We start from the raw sequence: 23,544 nt of genomic DNA on the forward strand, positions 1-23,544 counted from the left end.
TTAATAACATTTTAACAATTTTATGATGAGCAATAATAAAAACATAAATAAATTTTGGAAATGTGTGTGTGTTTGTATGTATGTGTGTGTATACAGGAGAGACTATAAAAATAAATTTATATTATATATATATATATTCCCTACATATTCGAAATAGACATTACGTTAACATAAACTGTACTGAAAATATTTATATATTTAAATTTTCTTTTATATTTGAAGAATATTATTCAATAATATTAAATTCAGTACACCTGAATTACATTTAGTATAATTAAAAAAATATATAATAGTATATCATCTCTCTATGTATATATAAATCTCAATGTACACAAATCTTTCTATCTATATACATATGTATGTATGTATATGTCTCAGATATTCTTATTATTTTAAAATATATGTCTCAGTACGTATATGTCTCAGATATTCTTATTATGTTAAAATATATGAAAAAATAAAGAATTGAATGTACTTGGTTTATATGGTTGTATTGTGTACCTATAATACAGAATATTTTGAATGTAAAAAAACATAGATAATATAATATATAAAATCATTCATATATTCATATATCTTCTAAAAGAAAATTCTTATAACCTATACGTTTTAAACATATGTACCTATGTTGTTAGATAACGCGCGCGCGGGTATTTGCGCGTGCATGCGTGTGCGTGCGGGTGTAATTAAAACATTATCTTTTCTTAAAAAAAAAAGAACATTATTTTGCCTTAATATTTTCTACCATCTCTCTGTCAAAGACAGTCAATTTTACAAATATTTATTCTTCGATTTTTAAAATTTGGTTTTAAAAATAATTAATTATATTCAGTTTTTTTTCTAAAAATTTGTATGTATACTGCATGAGGTAGTCTAATAATTTCGCAAAAGAATGCTTTTAATATAATGTAGAACCATATTTGAAACGTTAAAAATATCTCATAGTGAGTTAAGAAGAAATTAAAGGACAGAATAAATAATATAATACTCTAGAGATATCAACCTGAGCTTTTAATGATTATTGTTCTATTTTACTATTAAAAATTAATTAATTCGCAATGCAGTGTTTCCACTTTGAGGAAAAATTTCAATTTGCGGGGAATTTTTGTATCATTGAGAGGAGAAAAGGGAAAAGAGAAAAACGCGCGGTGGAAAATTCCAAAAAATTAGAAAACAATAAAATTTTTTTCTTTTATTAATAAAAAACGCAAAAATTTTAAAACAATTATTATAACGGCCTTGTGCTATCAATATCGGCAGCTATCTAGAGATAAGAACATTTATGTCTATGTTTCGGTCGTCATCATTATAAAAATCTATAATTTACGTTATGTATACTAGATTTTCAATACTAACAGTGCACATTAAAATACGGCAAATATGTATAATATATATAAAAAGACGTCTTATATATAATATAAACTGATATACAGTACTAAACAAGGGTTCGATTATGTATTGTATTATATAACCTAAAACTATAAAATAAAATTACAAAATTAAGTAAATTTATATTAATATATTTAATTTCATTAGTTAATATTTAATAAATTTATTTTATAATTTTTATTAAGTTGTATGATATACAATCGATCCCCTATTTTATACATAATAATAAAGACACCTTACACACAAAGAGTTAGTGATATAATATTACAGAATGCTTTATAATATAATATACGAGTATATATAGATATAACTTCAGAAATGGAATTTAGAATGTAAGAATAATACTAAAAATGATCGTTTTAATATTTGATGAACGTTCGTTACAAATTGAACTAGAGTAGTATCTTCATACATTTCTGTCTTTATGCTGATGCTAAGATGTGTAAAGATATGAAGATACTACGCTGGATTAACTTGTACTGAATCACATCAGAATTAAACATGATAATGTTTGTCATAGGAAACAAAGTGAAATAGAATAGATGTTTTTATAAACTTTTTTGTACTATTTTTATGCCTTCATTCACTTCTGAAATTACGTTTATACGTTATAAAATATTTTGTATAGACCGTATTCCGATATTCACTGCCAGTACTGAAAACCTCTCACAAAATCTATTTAATAACAAAAAATTAATTGTTCCGCAACTTTTATTTTTAAGAAATGTTCTTCCCATTTGGTTATATTAAATATTATTAAAATATATTTAATCAATTTTTTATTGAATATTATGTTTAATCTGTTTGCTTATTCTGAATCAAAACAGCACGTTTAATCTGATTGCGAGAATAACAACGCGCGATAAAATAAATTATAAGAAAATAAAATAGATGCTTTAAATATAAAATTTACAAAATTTCTTATTAAAATAAAAAATATGAACATGTGACCCCTACTCTCTTGAAATAATAAAATTTAAAACATTGAGAGAAAGGGTTTTGTTAATTTAACATCATGGTACCTTTAATAAATGATTCGTAGATAGTGATAACAAATTATTGTTTCAATATTTGTCGTAATTGATGCTAATCCAACTGCTATTCCAACTAATTATTAGTAATAAAAGCAATTTATATAAAATCTAGCCTTTTTTACTTTTATTTGCTAGCAATACTAATTATTTTGATCTCTATTATAAATCATATATTATTTATTACATTAAAGAGTAATGAGAAATTATTCGCAATAGTAACTGATCAATCCATTTTCCCACCAAGCTATCACATTTGTTTTTTTTTTGTTTCTGTAATAAATCCATTTCTCTCAGTAAATAACAACATTTTTATGGGAAGATATTTTAAGATAAAGTGAAGGAGAAAAATGGTAACTTTGAAGGAAGAGACGAGATACATATATATGTATGTTTAAATATGTATATAAATATATATGTACACAAGAGAATATCAAAAGTATTTTAGTAGAAACACTGTATCAATGAAAATCTCATAAATTTGAAAGTACCTACAATTATAATTTAACTGCAATGTTACGTATGTATTTCTCATAAATAATTAGTTTCTTTTGTAGCTAAATAAATTATTAAGCGAGGACATGAATGAGTGTGTATCGTATATACACTTTTATATATTTTTCATGTAATTCTATATATATAAAAGTAAAAAAAGCGGAAATCCTAAATTAAAAATTTAATCGTTATATTGTAAATTACTACTATAAATATTGTTACCATAAATAAACATTTTTAACAGTTTTATCTGAAGAAGATAATTAATAATATTAAATTGTATATAAGTAAAAATTTTCCAGACTCTCATATTTTTTCCATTTCCTAAAGATATATACCAAGCCGAAGTAAGGTATAAAAAAAGTACACGTTCGTGTCCATCAGTGTCCGACTTACTCACGCAAACTAAAAACTTTTCAAGACATCTAACGTGTCGTCTTTGGACACGTCCTTCGGCGGCTTGACAAAATCCCGAGATCTCTTGTGCGCGCCGATGGGTCCGGTACGAACCTTGATCGACGAACTCTTCGCGAAAATCGAAGATCCGATCGAGGGGCGCGCCGGCTGGCCTGATTTCGAGGTCATCTAAGTCGTCGTCGGCGCGGTCGAAGATCGCGCGGTGCTCATAGGTGGGCCTAGGCGCAAACTTCCTCGGGGCCGGCAGCCGCGGCGATTCGGCATGGCCGGGCCCGTGGTGGGCCCCCAACGGCTCGTCCAACACGGTAGGCGTGGGACGAGCAGCCGCCGGCGCGTACGAGCCCGCCGACGACGACGACAGCGTCGCGACGACGGACGGCGGTGCGGGTAGTGAGAGGTGCTGACGATGGTGCTGGTGCTGTTGGTGATGGTGCCGATGCTGGTGCGGGTGCGCGTCATGCTCGCTTTGGGGCTGCAGGTGCACTGTGCCGGAGGCGCGATCATGCTTGGACAACGAAGACGAAGAAGAAGAAGAAGAGGAGGAAGAAGAAGAAGAGGAGGAGAAGGAGGAAGAAGATCCATCCGTCGACCGATCCAGATGATTAACGCCTGGACGCGAGGTCGCCGCACGATCCTCGAACCGATTCACGTCGGTCTCGTACCGGTCCGAATCGGTCCGAGGGTCGTATGTCTCGACAACGAGGACGGCTGGCCTGCCGGGCAGCTCCGGCGCTTCCTGGTGATGATGTCGATCGCCGTGACGGTGGTGGTGATGATAGCGGTCGCCGGGCTCCCGTATGTCGTACGTGCTGTCGGGGTCGTAGTACGGCGGAGTGCGCGCGGTCCCGGGGAACAGAAAAGAGGGGTACATACTGGTCGGCGGCAACCAGATCTCCTGGTAGTTCTCCTGCTGTGGGTCGAACGGGTACAGGGCCGAATCCGTGCCCGACAGGTCTACGGAGGTGGAGGAGGGCAGGACCTCTGTAACACAGAAGCAGAGCCGCGGACGAGAACGGGGTGAGTGAGGGTGCGCGTTCGCCATCGGTACGCAACGTGCGAGGGTCTGCGTGCTGTTGTTGTGGGGTTAAGTGTCGTGATGGTGATAGTAGTAATGGTTATAGTGGTAGTTGCACAGTGCACGGGCGTTGACGAGGGATCATCACGAAGAAGAAGCTCGACATCATTGGGAAATAACATATCACTTTTTAATTATTTGTCCAGATAAATAAATCACATGAATATAGAATATTTATCGGTGTATCGAGACGCGAGGATAAAAGAACATAATTGTGAACATCATACTCAAAGATTAATTTTCAGCATTTAAATTAATATCTTTTTGCGTTTATGTGATAATTTTTTAAATGTATCTGTAAGTGAATTAAACGATACAAAAGATACAAAGTGATAGAAGTGATAGCTGAGATATTAAATGTAAAGATAAGATTATGTATAAAAAGTAATTAGGAAATCATAATTGTAAAGTATTGTAATTAAAATATATTTAGATTAATTATTAAACGAACAAATATTGAAATAATATTATACGTTAAAATCGAATATTTAATTCCGATTATCACTTAATGGAAAATTAAAAATTTTTTAAAGATCTTAATCTTTTCAGAAAATGTCACATCTTTATTTGTTGTATACATGCACTTATAATAAATATACCTACGTAAGATGTTTGTTGAGAATTTCTTTTATTTATTATTTTCTTGTATTTTAGTCTGTATTTAGTGAGTTCTTTCTTAACAAAAGATTTTTTTAGATCTCTTCTCGGTAATTCTAAAATTTTATATCATAAAAAGAATAGATCATATTAAAAAAAAAATCATCACTTACAGTTAGAATATGTTATTTTCTCATAATATGTTAGAAAATACCTCAATATTTTATTGAAAAATTAGTAAAAGTTTCTCTCTATAAGCAAGACGTATAGGTATAACAAAATTAAAATTTCTCTTTATTTTATCATTCTACAATTGAAGACTAATAAAAATAGATAGGATGTCATGTACAAATGTAAGAAATAATTTTAAGAAGAGCATAATAATTGCGTATATATATATATATATATATACATATATATATACATATATATATATATATACACGTGTACATATTGAAGTTTCATTACCGCTTTTAATGTCTATTTAAAATAATTGATATAAAAATTGGTTTAAAACTGCTTTTAACAAATGAGAAGATATCATAAAAATATCAAGATATAATTAAAAATGATGTCATTCATAATTTAATTAAATCCAGAATCAATTTAATTCTATTACTGTCAATTATATATACATGAGTTAGTTTTATCAAAAGATATACTTTCCATTTATTTTCTCATACTGTCTAATGTTCTTGAGTTATAATTCTACAAAAATTTATTTCACTAAACACGTTTCCGCCATTACACTTCTACGTATATTTCTTAATGTTACCGTTATTTTAATTCGCGTAATTAGTTAATCATGCGCCGCAGTTATATACTCTAAGCGCGTTATTAAAGAGCAGCAAATATCTTCCTGTGTCCTCACGACGATGTTAGCGTTTTCTCGTTTGTCGAAAGTGATGGTGCGACGCGAAATAAAAAGTCGATATAAGAAGACGAAGTTAAATGAACCGGCCCGTAATCGAAATCGACAGGCGATCTGGCGTATCTTCCTGAGAGGATTTTCGGGCTCCTTCGAGAATACTGCGGCACTTGAAACTCCGTCCAGAGTAGAAGGATCCTCGTATTGAGCGTTACTGCACGCGAGAAATTATCCCGGAGCGACGCGTTGTTCGCCAAGCGTGATTTCGTTCTTAAGAGATTTTGGGATTCTCGAGGGAGGCCGTGGAACGCCGACTAAGAGAGTTAACCCTCGGTTTCATGTCGATCATTTTATTTTTTTCGTAAACGAAGGAAATAAAAACTCGAGTATTTTATTGTGCGAACACAGTAAATTATTTTGCGGAATTTTTTCTTATTCCACATTGTGTATTTTTCTTTTAACTATCGCATTTCATTTTTTAATTCGTAGTCAAAATTTTTATTGCACATTTAGTAAAAAAAGAGGTTTTAATATAAAAGTAAGAGATGTATGATAATATTGTTATATTTACAAATTGTTTTTTAAATATCTTACGATTAGTAAGAAATAAATATATCGGAATTAAATATAATATATATAATAATATATATATTCGCAAATTTATTATAATTTCTATTTAAAACAAAAAATATATTTAAATAGTAAAAAAGTTTTATCAAATACCTCCCTAGATTTATTTACTGAATACTTTTACTAGAATACAGAAAATGGATTTTAAAAAAATCAACAAATTTTACCTTTTCAATTAAATTTTTTATTGGACGTCAAATTCAAGCATCAACTATCAACTTGTTCCATTTATCTAAATGTTTAATTTGCTGTCGAAATAACTCTGATAACCATCCGACGTTCTCTGATAAATCGTTTGGCGACGTTGAGGAACGAAGGGGAGTATAGTGAGTCGAGTATAGAGAGTAGACAGAGTTGTAGTAGGCGTTACACACACTAACAAGCTACACACTTCAGAGAGAAAACAAGCCATAAGTTACAGGCATGCAGGTGCCGATTCGTCAATTCCTTAGTACGGATTCTCGACATGCAGAAATACGACATGCGGTGCACAATTCCTGGTGCGCTCCGCCCCGCAGGATCGTTCGCGAGGCTCATCGCCGCCACCTTGGACTCGCGTTTCATCCGTCAAGCGTACGCGTTTCATATTTCACGGTGCGAGCAATCTCGACCGTTCGCGACGTCGATTCGTCGCGCTGGATTTACGACGACAAAGGAAAATTGCCGGTATCGATGCGAGCAATCGAATGTTGTCTTATCAGATGTTCTATCGTCAATCGAACGGTACAAAGAATTGATAAGGCGATATGCTACGAACTTTGAGATTGATAAAATCGGAAAAGATTATGAACAATATGGAGTTATAACTGAGTGACACACAAATAAATGTAATTTACAAATATATGATTAAATCATAAATTGTTCTCTTATAATTATTCGTAGGTGCTCTTATAATTATTCGCGAAGGGAAAGAAACAATTGTATGATCCAAAAAGTAGTTTTCCAGTTATAGTATGGCCGTTAAAATAACAAACTAAGAATTCAATGACCGCGAGTATAATGTAGCGATATTCCCGTTAGACCGTTTCGTTTAGATAGCGTTCTCCATCTCGTCGATCTATCTCGTGGGTGTTTGTCGATGGAGCGCAAGCAAACGCGCGAAATATTTATGACATTTACGCGGCAGAAATGTACATACGTATAATGTACGCCGGGTGGCAGACGGATGAGGCAAGAGAGACACTCGGGGATAGTCTTCAAGGGCGGTGGCGAGAATATTGGTCTCGAAACGCGAATCCTCCAAGGGCGGAGCGCGTCCTCCTAAGGGGTGCCGAGGTGCGCTTTCTCGTGCAGACATTTCTCTCTCGTGCGTTCCGGGATTTCGAGAATCGATCCTCGCGCTTCCTCGGGCCTCCCTCCGTGCGAAACGGACGTCCCTTCCTCTTATGGACCGAACCGGCGGAGGAGGAGAACCCTTTCAAATATCGATCGAACTTTTCGAGACATTCGATTCTGAGTATCATGCGCTCTGTTACTTCTCTGGTGTACCTCCGTTTTATTAACCTCGAATAAGTGAGATGCAATAGACCTTGCGATAATCAGAATAGTTACAGAAGCCATGTATGTAAAGAACGGCTTTGCTAAAGCATCTAAAAACTTTTGTTATACACAAATCTAAAAATGACTGTTTTGGACTATGAAAATAATTATGTAGGACACTTAAACTGATTGCTAGAATATTACTTTTTGCAGTATTATTGAGCATTGAGCGTTTTACATCATTATTTTAATGGTTTAGCAAAATTATTTTCAAATCTGTGTCTAGCTAAATTTTCAGATATTTGAGCAAAACTATTTTTCCCATGTGGTAACGTTTATAAAGATATGGCGTTTACAATTTAGTAGTTTCATTTTGTAGATTTTCATACTTTCATATACCATAGCGAAAATATAGCTCCTGAATGGCGGTCATAAAACATCTCACGTTGTTCGAGATATTACACTTTCGAAATGTTATTCACCCTGAAAGTGCGACGATCGTTGGAGTCACAGAGTCACACTTCTTTACGTATCAGTGTATAAGAGGACGATTTGATTTTTATATCAACAAGCAAAATTGTTATCAAAATAATAAATGCGTTTGTCATACAAAATTAACTTAAGATTTTGCGCTGTTATTTTAAAACAATTGGCTGCTGTGTTGTGATGGTAGATATTTGCAGTTGCAATCAATCTACTTATTATAATTTGTTCTATTGAGGTTGGATCTTGAATGTTTATACATATATGCGTATATATGTTACAAATTATCGCAATTTTATACCTAATTATTATTTTTCAAATAATATTCGAATTAATATCTAACTTTGTATAAAAAGGTAAGTAATTGAAATATATAATATTTAAGTAGTTAACTTAATTTTTCAAATCAATAATTGCTTTCCGTTCGATTAATATATCTATTAATAGTACGCTATTAAATTAAATGATATCATGAATCGCCATCTATTACTCAGACAATCAATGGCTAATAAATCGTGTAAATATTAAGAAAAGTTTATATCAGTCAAATATAATATAATCTTTCTAATCAATATATAACCTACCAAAAATGGACATATAATCAAATAATATGTTCGATTAAATCTTAATAATAAAACGTCTGAGTTGTTTCTTCCTGTCAGAGATTCGATCATTTGTAACAACAAGAAATAATTTAATTTGATTGCAAAGTAGTTCGAGCGTTTACACAAATTTCCTGTTAGAGGACAGCATTCCTTCTCCTTTCTCGTCCTCCTTTCTCCTTCATTGTTATTCATACACCTACCGTCTGGTTGTTCAATATCTTGGGGAAAGAAGAACGGAGGACGGTGAAGGGCCCATTTAAAGTCGCGCTTCCAATCTCAATTTAAGATCCAAATCTACATATCAGGTGAATCGTTTAGTATCATGGGTTCAAATGTCTCGTTTATATTGTATGAGACTGTGATGTTGGTAATATCGCATTTTCAAAAAGGTATTTAAAATTTTTTAAAGGTAGAAGTTGGTAAAGCTTTTAGGAACGTGTGATTATAAATATCAAATAAACTAAAATGTTAAAGACAAAACGTTCAAACTTAATCCAGTGTGTGAGCAAACAGAAATATTTGCAGATAATAGAAATATTTTTATAAAATAAAATAATTTTAAAATATAAAAATATTTACCAAAGTAATTAAGGTATAATTTAATCATTAAAATATTTTCGCATATTTGGAAAGTGATTGATTCATTGGATCAAATGAACAAATGATAAAATGTTTCGAAACATTATAAACATTCTTTTCTATGGAATATAATAATTACATCGTCAAATTGTTATTTGATCGCTTAAGAAGCAAATTTTCAAGTATTTGTCATTTAACTTGATTTCATATACCAATCTGGACACTAAATTGTATCAGTTTGTAATTGTAAACTAAGTTGTCATCGACGTAACGTACAACATTTAAAATTAGTTGGAAACTGTAGCGAAGGGAAAAGCAGAATTTCTTTGTCTCGCGATGTAAAGTAGTTTGCTGCTTGTCGAGAGCTAAACTGAATTGTTTGTACATTATGTCCGTAGCGCCGGATGTTAATTATGTTATAACATTGTTACCGGTAATTATTAATTGTTCGTTTATGTTTCTGTGCTGAAAACTGCTCTCATCCAGTCACGCATTCCACAACTGTTAATGCTATCGTAGAGTGTGTATGCCACGTTCATCGCTCGCACTATGCATCGTTGGCGCGATTCATTCGTCAAACGCAACGCAAGAGACACATTTGTCACACATGCGTGTGATGCGTGTAAAGATACTTACGTTTCATGTGCGCGTTGCACGCTTGAGTTTTATGTTGCTTTAAATTACAATTGCGAGGCACGGGCGGAAGCATTATCGATCCTGGACGCACAGTTGGAAATCGACAATCAAGCGAAGTACGAATTAAAGTAGAATAAAGTGTCAAGTAACTAAAACAAAATAGAGTATTATATATATAAATTAAAATACATAATAAACTAAATAAATAAATTGTAATTATGCGGTTCAAATATAAAGATTAAAAAAAAGAAAAAGATTATTAATTTTTACAAAAGATTTGTATATTAACTTTTGATATTAACTTTTAATATCGTATATGATATCAAGCCAAATGATATCAATATTACATTGAATGTATATTAAGCATTTTATTATTATTTAATATATGTAAATAATTAATACAGAGAATAGTTTTAAAAATATAATATAAATCAAATTAATTTATATTAGAATACATTGAAATAATATAATTTAGATCAGTAGCATATATATGTATTTTAAATAAATTTATATGAAAAAAAATATGATTGTGCACCGATTACTTTGAAACTTTTAACAGAATAAATCTGAAATACAATTAATCCCCTCAAATTTCATCGTTGATTATTAATATTTCAGATTGGTTGTGTTGAAAGTCTAAAAGTAATCGGCACGCAGTCATATTTCTGAGATAAATTTATTTAAAATACGTATATATGTTTCAGTCTAACTTTAATTTTGACGATTTTCATATTTAGTTAACTCATTAGTGTAGACGGTTATGTTCCTAATCTTAATAAAACTTAATTTCGCAAAAGTATGTTTCTATTAGGAAAAATGTTTGTTTCTAAAAGTGCAGTTGTTGCAGCATCTCTAAAGCATCGGTTATTATCAGCCTCTCAAAGTTAAGATTCATTGTTATCTTCGTTTTAATGCCTGCATCTCTCTCTTTAGTTAATTATGAAGAAAGCTTATCCGAGGGTGAGGATAACGTTCTCCGACGAGCCTTGAACACCGCGGTATCGCTTAAAAGTAATTGCCCCGTCGAGCAGTATTCTACCTCGCTCGCAACTTTGATGCCAGGGAAAAAATGAGAGAGTAACAGGAAGTGGCTTTAGTTTAGTGTACGTCAGTTCTCAGCTGGAAGTCCGCTTTAAACACGAGACTGATGCTACAATCTTCTCGTTTATGTACTTTGTTGATAACAAATTTCGCACTTCGTTGCAGGAATTTCAGAATGCCGCGTCGATTATGTATACAAACGCAATTACCATCGTAGTTATTAATAAATTATTAATTTAAAATTACCAATTAATTAATCTTTTAGAAATTATACTTTTTACATCTTATTTGTAATATATTACATAATATATGTACATCTGTATGTATATATTTTTTAGTATTCTTTCTTCGCGAGATACAGGCAATATATGATTCTTAAATAAAGAAGAATCTTTTTTATTTAACAGAATAAATAGTTTAATTGAATAATAGAATGATATATCTGCGATACGTTAATAATATTGTTGTGTGTGTTTCCTACAAATTAATTTAATATAATATACTTCTGTTTGCGTTTTTCTGTTGTTACTTTTAATTCTTGTTCTTATATAAAATGTTTTTTCAAAATTATTAAAAATATTTTATTATTTGTTTCTTGGCTCGTAGCCCTTCTACACATATTATTTTAATATAATATATTCTTATGTAGAAAAATATAAAATATTAAGTATAACTAAATCTATTTATAATAGACAATAAAAAATTTCTTTAACCGTACAATGTGTCAGTTTTTCTTAAATAAAACTTGTACACATTGAAAATCTGTACGCTGTGATGCTTGCGATCTATCACTGTGGTCCAGGATCAATACGAACGCTTCAATGCATACATCGACAGAAAGAAACCAAATGAGAATTCTGTACAAGATACACACAGACAGACACGCAAGGATAAAATCCGTAAACTCAACGTAGATATGATAGAAAAAACTTTATATATATATATATCCAAAATTACTTCACAACATCAACAATCGCCTTTCACAAGGTGCTAATATAATTATTACTTATTCATTCATGTCACAACATTATGTTCGAATCTCAATTCAAAGTAAAACTTATCAAATGAAATTCCTCGTACACGTAGTTACGCGTCACATGATGTGCATTTAAATCGTGCATTTAATTGCATAATAAAATTTAATTTGACAAACTTTTCATTCGGCATTAAATTTGCAAATTATATTTATACCAATAACTAAACTAAATAATAAATTTACATCTGCGCGATGACTTAGTACGATTAGCATTTCATATTCAATAGTAGAATAAATTAAATCCCTATTTCTTGCAATTGAATGGCGATATTACAATTATGTGGTATGCTGATAGAATATATAAATTTAGTATTCCACAAGTAATTACATGTACGATGGAAGTATGTATGAATACATACACGGACAGAAAGAGAGAACTTTACGAATTTTCATATTATTGTGGTACTCACCAACGCAGGGATTGTGGTTCACCGTCGAGAAGATCTTGTCGCATCGTCGCTTCATATGATTATTCGGACATATGCAGCCGAACATTGGCGATAGTCGCAGTTGCGTCCAGGAATCATGGCAAGCATCTCTAAAACAGTAATAGAAGAAGAAAGGTGATGACGTATTGCATAAAAATTACTAATTATGTAAAAAAAATTTGTTACATAAAATATATGACAAATATATAAAGATAAAGATACACACACACACACACACACACACACACAAAATAGTGAACAAGATAATAATATAATAAATAAAATAGGCCTCCCCGTGGTAAGAGATGTTAACTTCATGAATGAAAAACGTGTGCTGTACGTTTAAATGCAAGATTTGAAAAAATATTAACAACAGATCACTGTGCTGCATAATCGTGACCCACCGCTGTATAAATATTATTAATTAATCGCGTTGAATTCCCGTTTCGCCTTGGGCCGCGTAAATCCCTCGCGCAAAGGATTAATGACTGGCCATCAAATATCGGCGTTTTGCCAAGTACATCGACCTACATCTGGTCCCCAATAGCCGTTAATAAATATTAAAATACGCAAACTCCGATATTCACCAAACTACCGTATATACCATCGATATTTCGCTATTTTTGCACATGTCTGTGTTCCAATAATCCGTGGTAATTGCAAGACATTATCGATGCGATACATATCGGAATTTCAATACGCGCATAATTAGCGATTGCTACTTTCAATGTATCCTATAAAGCGATATGAAATAGCATGCCTTTTATAAAAGTCGTCAATTTTTATTTATTACGTGACATAATATAATACACACACACACACGCACGCACGCACGCACGCACGCACGCACGCACGCACGCGCCACATAACTGACCTATATATAATAAATTTTGTATAACTCTCTTAGGAAATTATAAGAATACCTCGGCACGAAACTACTAAAATAATTGCATGAAAGTCTGTAATATGTACAGACAATTTATACATAATAAGAGATATAATTTTAATGCTTCACATTTTGTAACGAAGTTCATTTATAATAAACTATTAATAAGATACTTGTATATATATATATATATATATATAATAGCACATTTAAAATTCAGATAATAATTATTATCTTATTTTTACATCAGACACTACTTTGAATGATTTTACAAGTTTAATATTAAAAATGCATATACATATTATTAAAATTTTAAGAGATAAGAATAGACATAAATTTATATTAGCGTTAAACCTTTTATAGCTTTGTAACTATTTAATAAATTCGAAGAGATTTCTTTTTTTAAATACATATTATATAAATCTTATATTTGAAATATATGCAAATTAATGATATAATATAACTAATTTTAATGAAGTATGAGAAAAGGTTATCATATTTTTTAATATTGTGCTTCCTTCTTTGTTATTGTTTAACAATTGTACGGTCATCTAATTAAAAATTAAAGATTCTATTATTTGTTATTATATTTTTTAAATTTTAGAGAAAAATAAAATAGAATTTACGCTCGTATCTCTGTTTAGGCCTTGTTTTCACAATCTATGGTTATACTTAAAGATAAAAGGGTTGCCAAGAAATTTATAAATGAATTTCTTTAATAAACTTGTGGTGACCTTTAGATAATTATTGTGAAAATAGACTAAGCTAACAATAGCTAAGATACAAATTTCCATGATTTAAGATATTGACAGTTTTGTATTTAAACAAAAATTTGTATTTTCATTTAAATGACAACAAACATTTATATTTTCACAAATCCATAAAAATTTCTTTTCTATATAAGAAACATAATTATTTTTTGTGTTTCATAAAATAAAAATAACACCAAAATTTACGTTTCACCCAAATATGTATGTTACAGTGGCGCGCCCTATATTATATATAGATATAAAACATAAAACAAAGAACATCCAATTATATAACTGATTGTTATACATATAATAGAAAGAAAGAAAACTTTTGAAAGCCAAAGTAGAATTCTGCTTATTCTCTTCTTATCTTATCAGTCCAATTCACGTGCATACATTCTGTAGATTATAGATACACTGGTAAACTTCGATCGTCAAAGCTATAAATCGTAATTTTTTTTCTCTTCACCGTTGAAACTTTCGTTAGCTTTGCAGGAGTCAATCGCGGGTTATACTACGCCTCATATCTGACGCGAGAACCCCGATCGGGAACTGAAATGTACTCAACTCTTTCCTTCCACTTCCCGTCGAAAGTAACGTAGAAACTTTACGCGAATCTAGACCAATTGACTTTCGAACTTACACGAGAACGCTTAACGGACCTTTCCTACACACCGACAATCCGCCACGAAGTAACAACTCGATGTAGTTCAATGCACTCAGTGATGCACTGAGCGATTCAAGTTACTTCACTGATGATAAGAAATTACATTAGACGTTAAAAAAGAAAGAATTGGATTGAAAAAATTATTTTTTTAAGCATCTTAAAGTAATTATCATCTTAATTAATGAGTTTGATGACAATTAATGTATTATAACAAAGTAAACAATAATAATGCTATTAATATAATAGCAACTATACAATTCATTTATATGATTTTTCAAAAATTAAATTTTTACGTGTTTAATATAACATTCGAGCTGCATTGAACATAATTTTCTTATTAAATCAATATACTGGTAATTTTCTTAACGAGAGAAAAAAATTAGAATGAGAGCGTAAAGGAAAAATAGGTAAAGGGAAATTTGATGTGGAAACTCTCAAGCTCAAAATTATTTGGGGTAATGGCACACACGCTACGGTGAATCTTGCTCGAATTAGAGGTCAAAGGATGGCAAAGCTTGAACTGAAGAGAGACGAGATAAGAGTGGGAGCGGAAGATGCATCAAAGGGTGCAAAGGTTTTCCTAAGAACGAAAACGCAAGTCACGTTTCATTCCGCATCCTGTGATTTTGTTTGACTTCTCTTTCTTTCTATACGAACGATGTCGCCAAATATTTTTATTATTGTACCGTAAAACTCTAAAGTATTTATTGTTATCTTTGTAGAAATGTTTAAATAATTTTTAGAATATGGGTGGACATTTCTACGTCATAAATGACATAAAAATGTAAAGTGTTTAGTATTTTGTATATGTTAGATCATTTTTGTTAAGCTTACATTCAAAAAATTTATTTTGTAATTATACCTATATATACTCTCTTTCTAAATTTTTTTTTCTTTATAATAATATATTAGGTATGTAAATAAATTCTCGCGGCTTTCCTTTCAAAAACTATTTACAAAAGCAAAATTTAAGAAGCAAATAATTTGATTGAAATGTTTGTATCATAAATAGTACAAACATTTTAATAAAATTATTTGCTTTTCAAAGTTATCATTTTTTTTGCTACCGCTTAAACAATATAAATGAATACTGTGTATCATATGCGGAAAAATACTTAGCAATTTATTTTCACATCATCACTTTTAAATCTTTTAAACCCATCTGGACGCGTTCTTAGACACAATATTGTCTCCACATAAGTCTTATAAATTATTCTGGAAACTTGATGACGGTTTTAATGTGATGCAATAAAAATAGTGAAACAAGCAATAACGAATATGCACATTTTCACTAATTAAATTAAAAATGTAGTCAATTGTTTAATTGCGAATTGTTATATAACTTTCGAAATGTAGGAGAGCTAACCTTACTAATGGAAAGATAATTAGATGCAAAGTTGACGACGGGTACTTATTTATATACATTAGAATGCCTCATAAATATATCGTTTCCTTTACTTCAAAAGTTGCATGATTCAAAAAATTAAATTTTTCAGGAAAGAGAGAAACTATTTTTCAACCTGATAGAAAATGATATTAACTAATTGAATAATATAAAAAAAGAATATTCTGATCAAATGACATTTCGTCATTTTCGTTTCACTATACCTTTAAAAATCACTCTTTTTGAGATGTAATGATTTTTGATACTCTATAAAATTATCATAAATTTGAAATATAACGAAACATCAAAAATGATATAATTCGAAATATCAATAACAGTTTATATTGTATTTTTACCTCTAAAATAACTAAATTTAAAATAAAATCATTTCTTCTTTAAACTTTAATCATTAAAATTACTTTGATTCTAAATGTTCTTTATAGTAGGTTCTTTTTACTTATACAAACGACACAGCTTAAATACGTTATTCTTATAGAAAATATTCTAATCTTTTTGAAAACGACTCAAGTGCTATTTGCCGAACGGACTGTGAAGTTAAGTTAGTTTACTTTTAATAATTGATGAAGTGTAATCTTTACTTAATTCATTGATTCATAAATTAGGTGAAGATTACTTTACCAATTATCAAAAGTAAACTAACTGTACTTCACATAATAACTAGAAAATATTATATTTTTTGAGATGTGTTATTGTTGAAGTAAGAAATTCGTATATATTGTACATATATTAGATTTAGTTTTAAAAAGTCTGCAAATACTTTTAACTGTCCTGATGTCTCTTTATTTTGCAATAATATATACTTTTCCATTCTTTATGCTACATCATTATTTTCTTGCCATTACACCCGATCGCTTTGCTACTATTGCATTCATGTGGCAACTGCAAGTTTCGCGCTGCACAAAGCAAAGTTCCGACGAATTTCGCGACCCAGTGACCTGCGCGTTTACGCCACTGCATTGGTGTAAATAAATCGCGTCACAAAGATATGAATGCGCATAACCGGGTAAAATAAGAAACAACGAAAGTTGGGATTCATGATCCTCATATATCGAAATCGCCGACCCAAGAATCCGTTGGTTCTGCATCTTAGGTATATCCAATCGATAAGTGGTATATTCGTTTCCGCTCCATTGAGATCGAGAAAACTGTTTCGAGGAAAGTTTACTTCTTGAACAATACGTTCTTCAAAGTAAACCCGCTTCTACTCAACTTCAATTTCAAAGTTTTCTAAATTTCGCAAAATGATCAAGAAATCCCTTGTAGAGTATTGATTTTCGAAAAGTGCAAGATTGATTCAAATAAAAAGTTAAATACATAGAAAGAAATTACTTAATCCAGAATAAAACATAAAAATAAAATAATATACAACATTTATTGCATAGCACAGTATTTTTAAATAACATTGATATAAATAAATGATATAATTATAAATGTTACGTTACATATATCATATTAAGTGCTGCTAAACAAATTTATTGAATAATACACGATTAAATATTAAAAATGTCGTTATTTTTAACTTTATCTAAGTAAGTCAAAATGTAAAAATCGATCCATATCTGCCGTTAAAATAATCATCATCCATGTTAACGTATGCACTTAATGGATAATAAATTAAATTTGAATTAAATAGTCTTTAATACATTTTAATAAGTTAAATAATTTATTATAACTTAATTGTTTTAGTAAAATAACCGACATGTTAGGAGGGAACAGTAACAACATATAGAAATGATTAAAATATTTTAAATGTATTAAAATATAATTAAATAAAATAACTCAAATTATAGATAAAGCTTGACATATGTTATGAATTTAACAGTATATAAGTGTAATTTTCTAATTAATTATACAGAATGTCTGTTAATTCTTAATGTAAACGCTTATAGGTAAATTTTTATAATCAATGATTTTAAATTTAAAAAATATTCCATATCATTTTACGATTTAATTAATGAGAAATCAATTTATAAAACTTTATGAATCTCTCAGTATGTATAAACACTGTATATCCCCATATATTTTTTAATACTGTTAAATATTATTAAAAAATATCAATAAGTACAAAAAAATACCAAGAAATTGATACGATAGGAATTTTGTGGATTTTGAATTTTGTTAGAGTGATGTCAGTCTTAACACATCAAAATGTCCGACACTATGAACTCATCGCCGACTAATATAAATATCAGATATATTGAGTTAACGTATTAGAAGATTGATTGACTTACATGTTATAATATTTTAAAGACTCAAATTTTGTTGTATTTTGATATTTAATGAAATTAAATAACTCTATTTTCTGCTATAAGTCTTTGCGAGGTGTAAAATCAAGTTCGAGTTAGATGAGACTGATTGTGAGCTAGATTCGTGCGGAAGATCGATAGTGAAACGAAGTGGTACAGACGCGAATTAGTCAGCCGTTTCTGCGAAGGAAATCGCGACGGTTCGGAACATAGGAGTTTCTACGGCTCGAAGTGTCGACGACAGACATTCGAAACGTCGTTTCCTAATATTCACCAATCGGTAGTTGCACTTCGAAGGTAAACCACAATCCCTCATAAGTTTAAGCTATTATAACGTAGCAAAATATATATAGGCACAAAATTGTCAAAAAATAAATACAAAAAGAAGTTAAATAGCTGTAATTAGCTGTAAATGGCTTGTAAACAGCATCGATTGGCATACGCCGTTGTGAAGAAGAAATAATTTGTATAAAATGAAGCACACATAACAAAACATAAATCCTTCTTATCTTGGTGTATTATTGGATAACTATTTTATTAGCATTGAATAGGAGATTCAAAAGTATGAAAGAAGCTTAGTTTTAGAGAAGACCCCTCAATGCTTTTGTTTTAAACGAGATGTGTATAAAATTTGTATAATTATTTTCCTTCATTTTTCTTTGTGCGAAGATATCGAAATACCTAAAAGAAGATTAGCAAAATGTATTTTAGTATATGAGATGTAGGCGAGCATTGCAAAGGAAATCGCGTGAGAAGCACGACTTGAATTCAATGAGCGCGTGATGTCCTGAAATATTAACGAGTGCTTAATATTCGGCGCAAGTAGGGAAAGGTCAAAATTCATTTAATATCTTTACATTGGATCAAAAGGGATATTAGAATTTTCGTAATTTATTCATGACCTAAAATGTAAAGTTAATTCTTGCAGAGATATTGCAGATAGTTTATCTATGTTTAATTATCTAGTGCAGATTGTTGTTTCTTAGCAAAAAGTGCCTACTCGTATTCTCACTTTAGTGTGAAAGCTATTTTATTTGCAAATATTTATTCCTTTTTTTTGGTATACATAATACTAATCGACGACGAATTTGTTACATCTGACATTTTATTAATGTTTTAACATCACGCTAAATCCAAAAGCAAGGCCAGAAAATCCCTATCACATCTTCTTTGAATCATTTACATGTTTATATATTTACTAGTTTGTTAAAAAATATATAGTGACAATATTTACTAGTTTATTAAAATGTTATATGTGAAATTAAACTGGAAATTAGTGGTCTGTAAGTCGCGCAGGAACGTTGTACTCACATTTTCAACATTTCGTGTTTGTTTTATTTGTTATATTGAATAAAATAGTGTATTCAAAATATTTATATTTCTAATAAAATTCACATATTCTATATATGTAACTATAATATCGTGTTGTGATTTTGCTAAAATTCCTTACGCGATAGTAATAAATGGATTTTATTTTCGGATTCAGCGCACGAACTTTTATATTAAATTACTTTACTTTAGCCAATAATCCCAAGATTTCAATTTGCAATCTAATGTAATTGTATATATATTGTATGTGCATGTCTATATATATGTATAATATGCATTTACATACATGTATCGTGTTGTATAGTGCTTTTCACGTATTACATAAGAAAATATTTTGACAAAAACAGAACAGGCTTCCTCGAAAGTTCCATAGCGACTCGCAATGAAATGGCCATGCTACCGCGAATGAATTACAGCGAGAGGGTCCCATATGTGGCCGATACAACCGCCATAGAGATCCATTCTGCGGCAACTATTCCCGGGCACGAGCAAAACTCACCCCACTTTTCCACACGAGTCTGACAGGTTTTCTGACGAATGCGGTCCCTTGAACATCGACAAAAGCTATGCATAGCCGGCATCGAAAAGCTACTGAATAATGCATGCGCCTATCGAGTCTTGCGCGAATGATTAACGACGCGCGAGGTCCGAAAAGTCGAACCATTCTTTTCGCTTGCATCTACTTCCTCCTTCTCTCGTTTCCTTGATTTCTTCGAGTGTATTCTCCGCAAAATTCGAAACTATGAAATATTTAATGTACAGTACCTATTTAAAGAAGACCGTAGTACCCGTTCCGTACGAAAACTCAATAATTTGGTCCCTGCATCAAAACGTACTGTATAATTAATTGCAGGCATTTATTTACGAAGTGAAATCCTCTTTCGCTCTCTCGTTTCTTCTCGTTCCATGTTTTTACCAATGCAATCAAAATTAAAGCCGTTTCCGAGTTTACCTTTAAGAATTACCGCTCATATACTAAAGTGTCGTCTGATGTTCCCGTTCCCGTTAGAGCACCGCTCGTTGCGTCTCTCGCAGATCATCTGCCGACGTTGTAAGCAGTAAGATTATAGTCGCGACGATGGAAACCGGCGACCAGCTGCTTGGTTAAGGGTTGTTTGACAGCGAGTATGAAGCCCGACTCGGGACAACCCTTACACCTATCACGTGACGATACGACCTCATTAAAATTCATAAGGCGACTCGCCAGTTCCCGCTTTAACACCCCACGTCGTACGAAGCGCGCATTATACATTTATAGATGCCCTTGTGTATATATACGGGGTGTGCTGACTCTCTCTCTCTCTTTACGTACCTACTTACGCGGTTGTTCGATGATTTCAAATAAGCAAACGTCTTTTACCCTAAATATCTCACACACGCACGCGCACACACAATATAACAGAAACATATATTGGGTGTACAACTTTGCTCCCGCCGTTTTTACAGGTATAAATTTATACCTGTAAAAACGGCGGGAGCAAAGTTGTACACCCAATACTTTTCCAAATGTCAAAGAAATCAAATGGAAAATTTAATAACCGCCTAAGTGAAAATGCGAGAGTAAATGCTAAAATTTGAATCGAAGGAAGTAGCATTCTGTAAAATACAAAATCAGTTAAAGTAAGCTGAACACATATTTTTTCAGTCTTCGTTTACCATCCGCTGCTTTCTCAGGAGGATCTTCAATAATGAAAAATATTCGCGTTTACATAATTACTGTGAGCCGCGTAAAGAAGCTAATAAAAATTGTATTTACTTTTATTTTTATCTCCTCTGTATATTCTCTCATTGCAATGAGAGATTGTCTCTTCCGTTCCTTCAACTATTCGCTTCCGAACCACTTTTACTCGCTCTTCTGCTTTCTTTTTCTTCACTCCGCTCGGAAAGTTATACGCCGAACAAAGTCCGCGAGCTCGAAGTTTGGCTGGAAGCTCGCAGTTGCAACTGCATTCTCCGATTGTGAGCGTTGAGTACGCGCACATACGGGAAAAGTTCGCAATTAGCGCTAATTACGCCCGAATGGTCGACAATTAATTCGCGCAATCTGCCCCTCAATCTCGGTCACGGTTACCGGGTTTTGCGAAATAGAGCAACGGCGCAGTTGCGTTTCACTTGACTGATGATGTAGTGCAAAAAATATCAGCGATAATTTGACGTCTTTTGAATCATTTAACTAAAATGTCGCGCTTGGCTTATAGTCCATTAAACTGAAATGTATGTGATTATTGTGTATTCATTATATCTTTCATTGCCACTCTTATAATTAGAGTGGCATAAAGAGACCGAGGTTTCTTTTCTATGCTATGACATTACCGTTTTTCTTTTATTAACAAAACTACATACACATTTGCTTGTTATTGTTGCGTTCCTTAATGTATGGCCTTTAATTGAAAAAGAATTATGTGCTCATTTTTTGCAATACTTTTGCACAGTACACTGTGTAAAAAATAAAATGTTAATTTTAACTCCAAGACGTTGAGTGGATTTTCTGAGACATGCAAAAATGTTAACATTAACACAAAAATGTTTATTTTAACATTCCACTTAACGTCTTTCAGGAGACGGCGGTAGCGTCTCCGGCCATGTTCAAAAACTGAGAGACGCTACAAGTCTCTTATCCTGAGCCACCAAAGTCCATTTTTGGGAGGTGAATAACTACTAAAATTTGAATTATACAGTATACCCATATATGATAGATATGTGACAAAACGATTTCAAATGTCACTGAAATCTCAACCGTATTTTCTTCTAATTTTACACAAAATATATATTTACCGTAAATTCTAGAACACAAAACGTTATCTTTTTTAACATTAATATTTTATATCTATGTACATAAAAAATTTATTTCTTCCAAGTACAAAAATATAAGAAATGTAAAATATAAAATATGTCCTAGATACACATTTAACAAATATATTATTTTATTTATTTTGTACTTTAGCATATTATTTAATATTATTCCAATATATCTGTTTATTATTATACAATTTTCAATCTCGTTGTACAGAAATTATATTGCATTGTCTGCAACTCCAGTGGTTATAGTTCTACATTTTTTTCAAATGCACGGTCATTGTGTATAATTTCCTCGCAAATATTTATACATTTCAGCAACAGAAAGCTTAATGTTCTTCGGTTAATGTTCTTCTCAATCAGCGAATATACACTTTGCATTCTAAAGCGTTCCGGGATTGCATTTTGCGAATATGAAATCGTATTTCACGCCAGGCGAACATACGAAGGTAACGGTATTCGCGATGAAGGCAACGCTACATTACTCTTTATTCATATCCTGAGAAAGTTGCAATAACTTTAGCATCGTACGATAAATGAGAAGTTTTATAGAAGTTCGCGCTGCACTTGTGCGAATTGCACGCGTTTCGCGCGCGCCAAACTTCGATATTAACGCTAATTAAGGACGAGATTAATTTCGGTACAAGAACCGCCACCCGGTTGATAACTTACAAAAA

General features: G+C 31.7%; 1 protein-coding gene across 1 annotated transcript in view; it reads right to left on the minus strand.

Moving 5' to 3' along the window:
* Positions 1–23,544, minus strand: part of Gfrl (Glial cell line-derived neurotrophic family receptor-like) — a 188,210-nt gene that overhangs the window by 51,216 nt on the left and 113,450 nt on the right. The window contains exons 4-5 of the mRNA XM_018551329.1: positions 12,772–12,899; positions 3,426–4,313 (exon numbers count right to left, since the gene is read on the minus strand). Of these exons, the coding sequence (XP_018406831.1) occupies positions 3,426–4,313; positions 12,772–12,899 (1,016 nt within the window). The remainder of the gene's footprint in view (positions 1–3,425; positions 4,314–12,771; positions 12,900–23,544) is intronic.

The sequence above is a fragment of the Cyphomyrmex costatus genome, unplaced genomic scaffold, assembly GCF_001594065.2.
Source record: "Cyphomyrmex costatus isolate MS0001 unplaced genomic scaffold, Ccosl1.0 scaffold14, whole genome shotgun sequence".
Classification (NCBI taxonomy): Eukaryota; Metazoa; Arthropoda; class Insecta; order Hymenoptera; family Formicidae; genus Cyphomyrmex; species Cyphomyrmex costatus.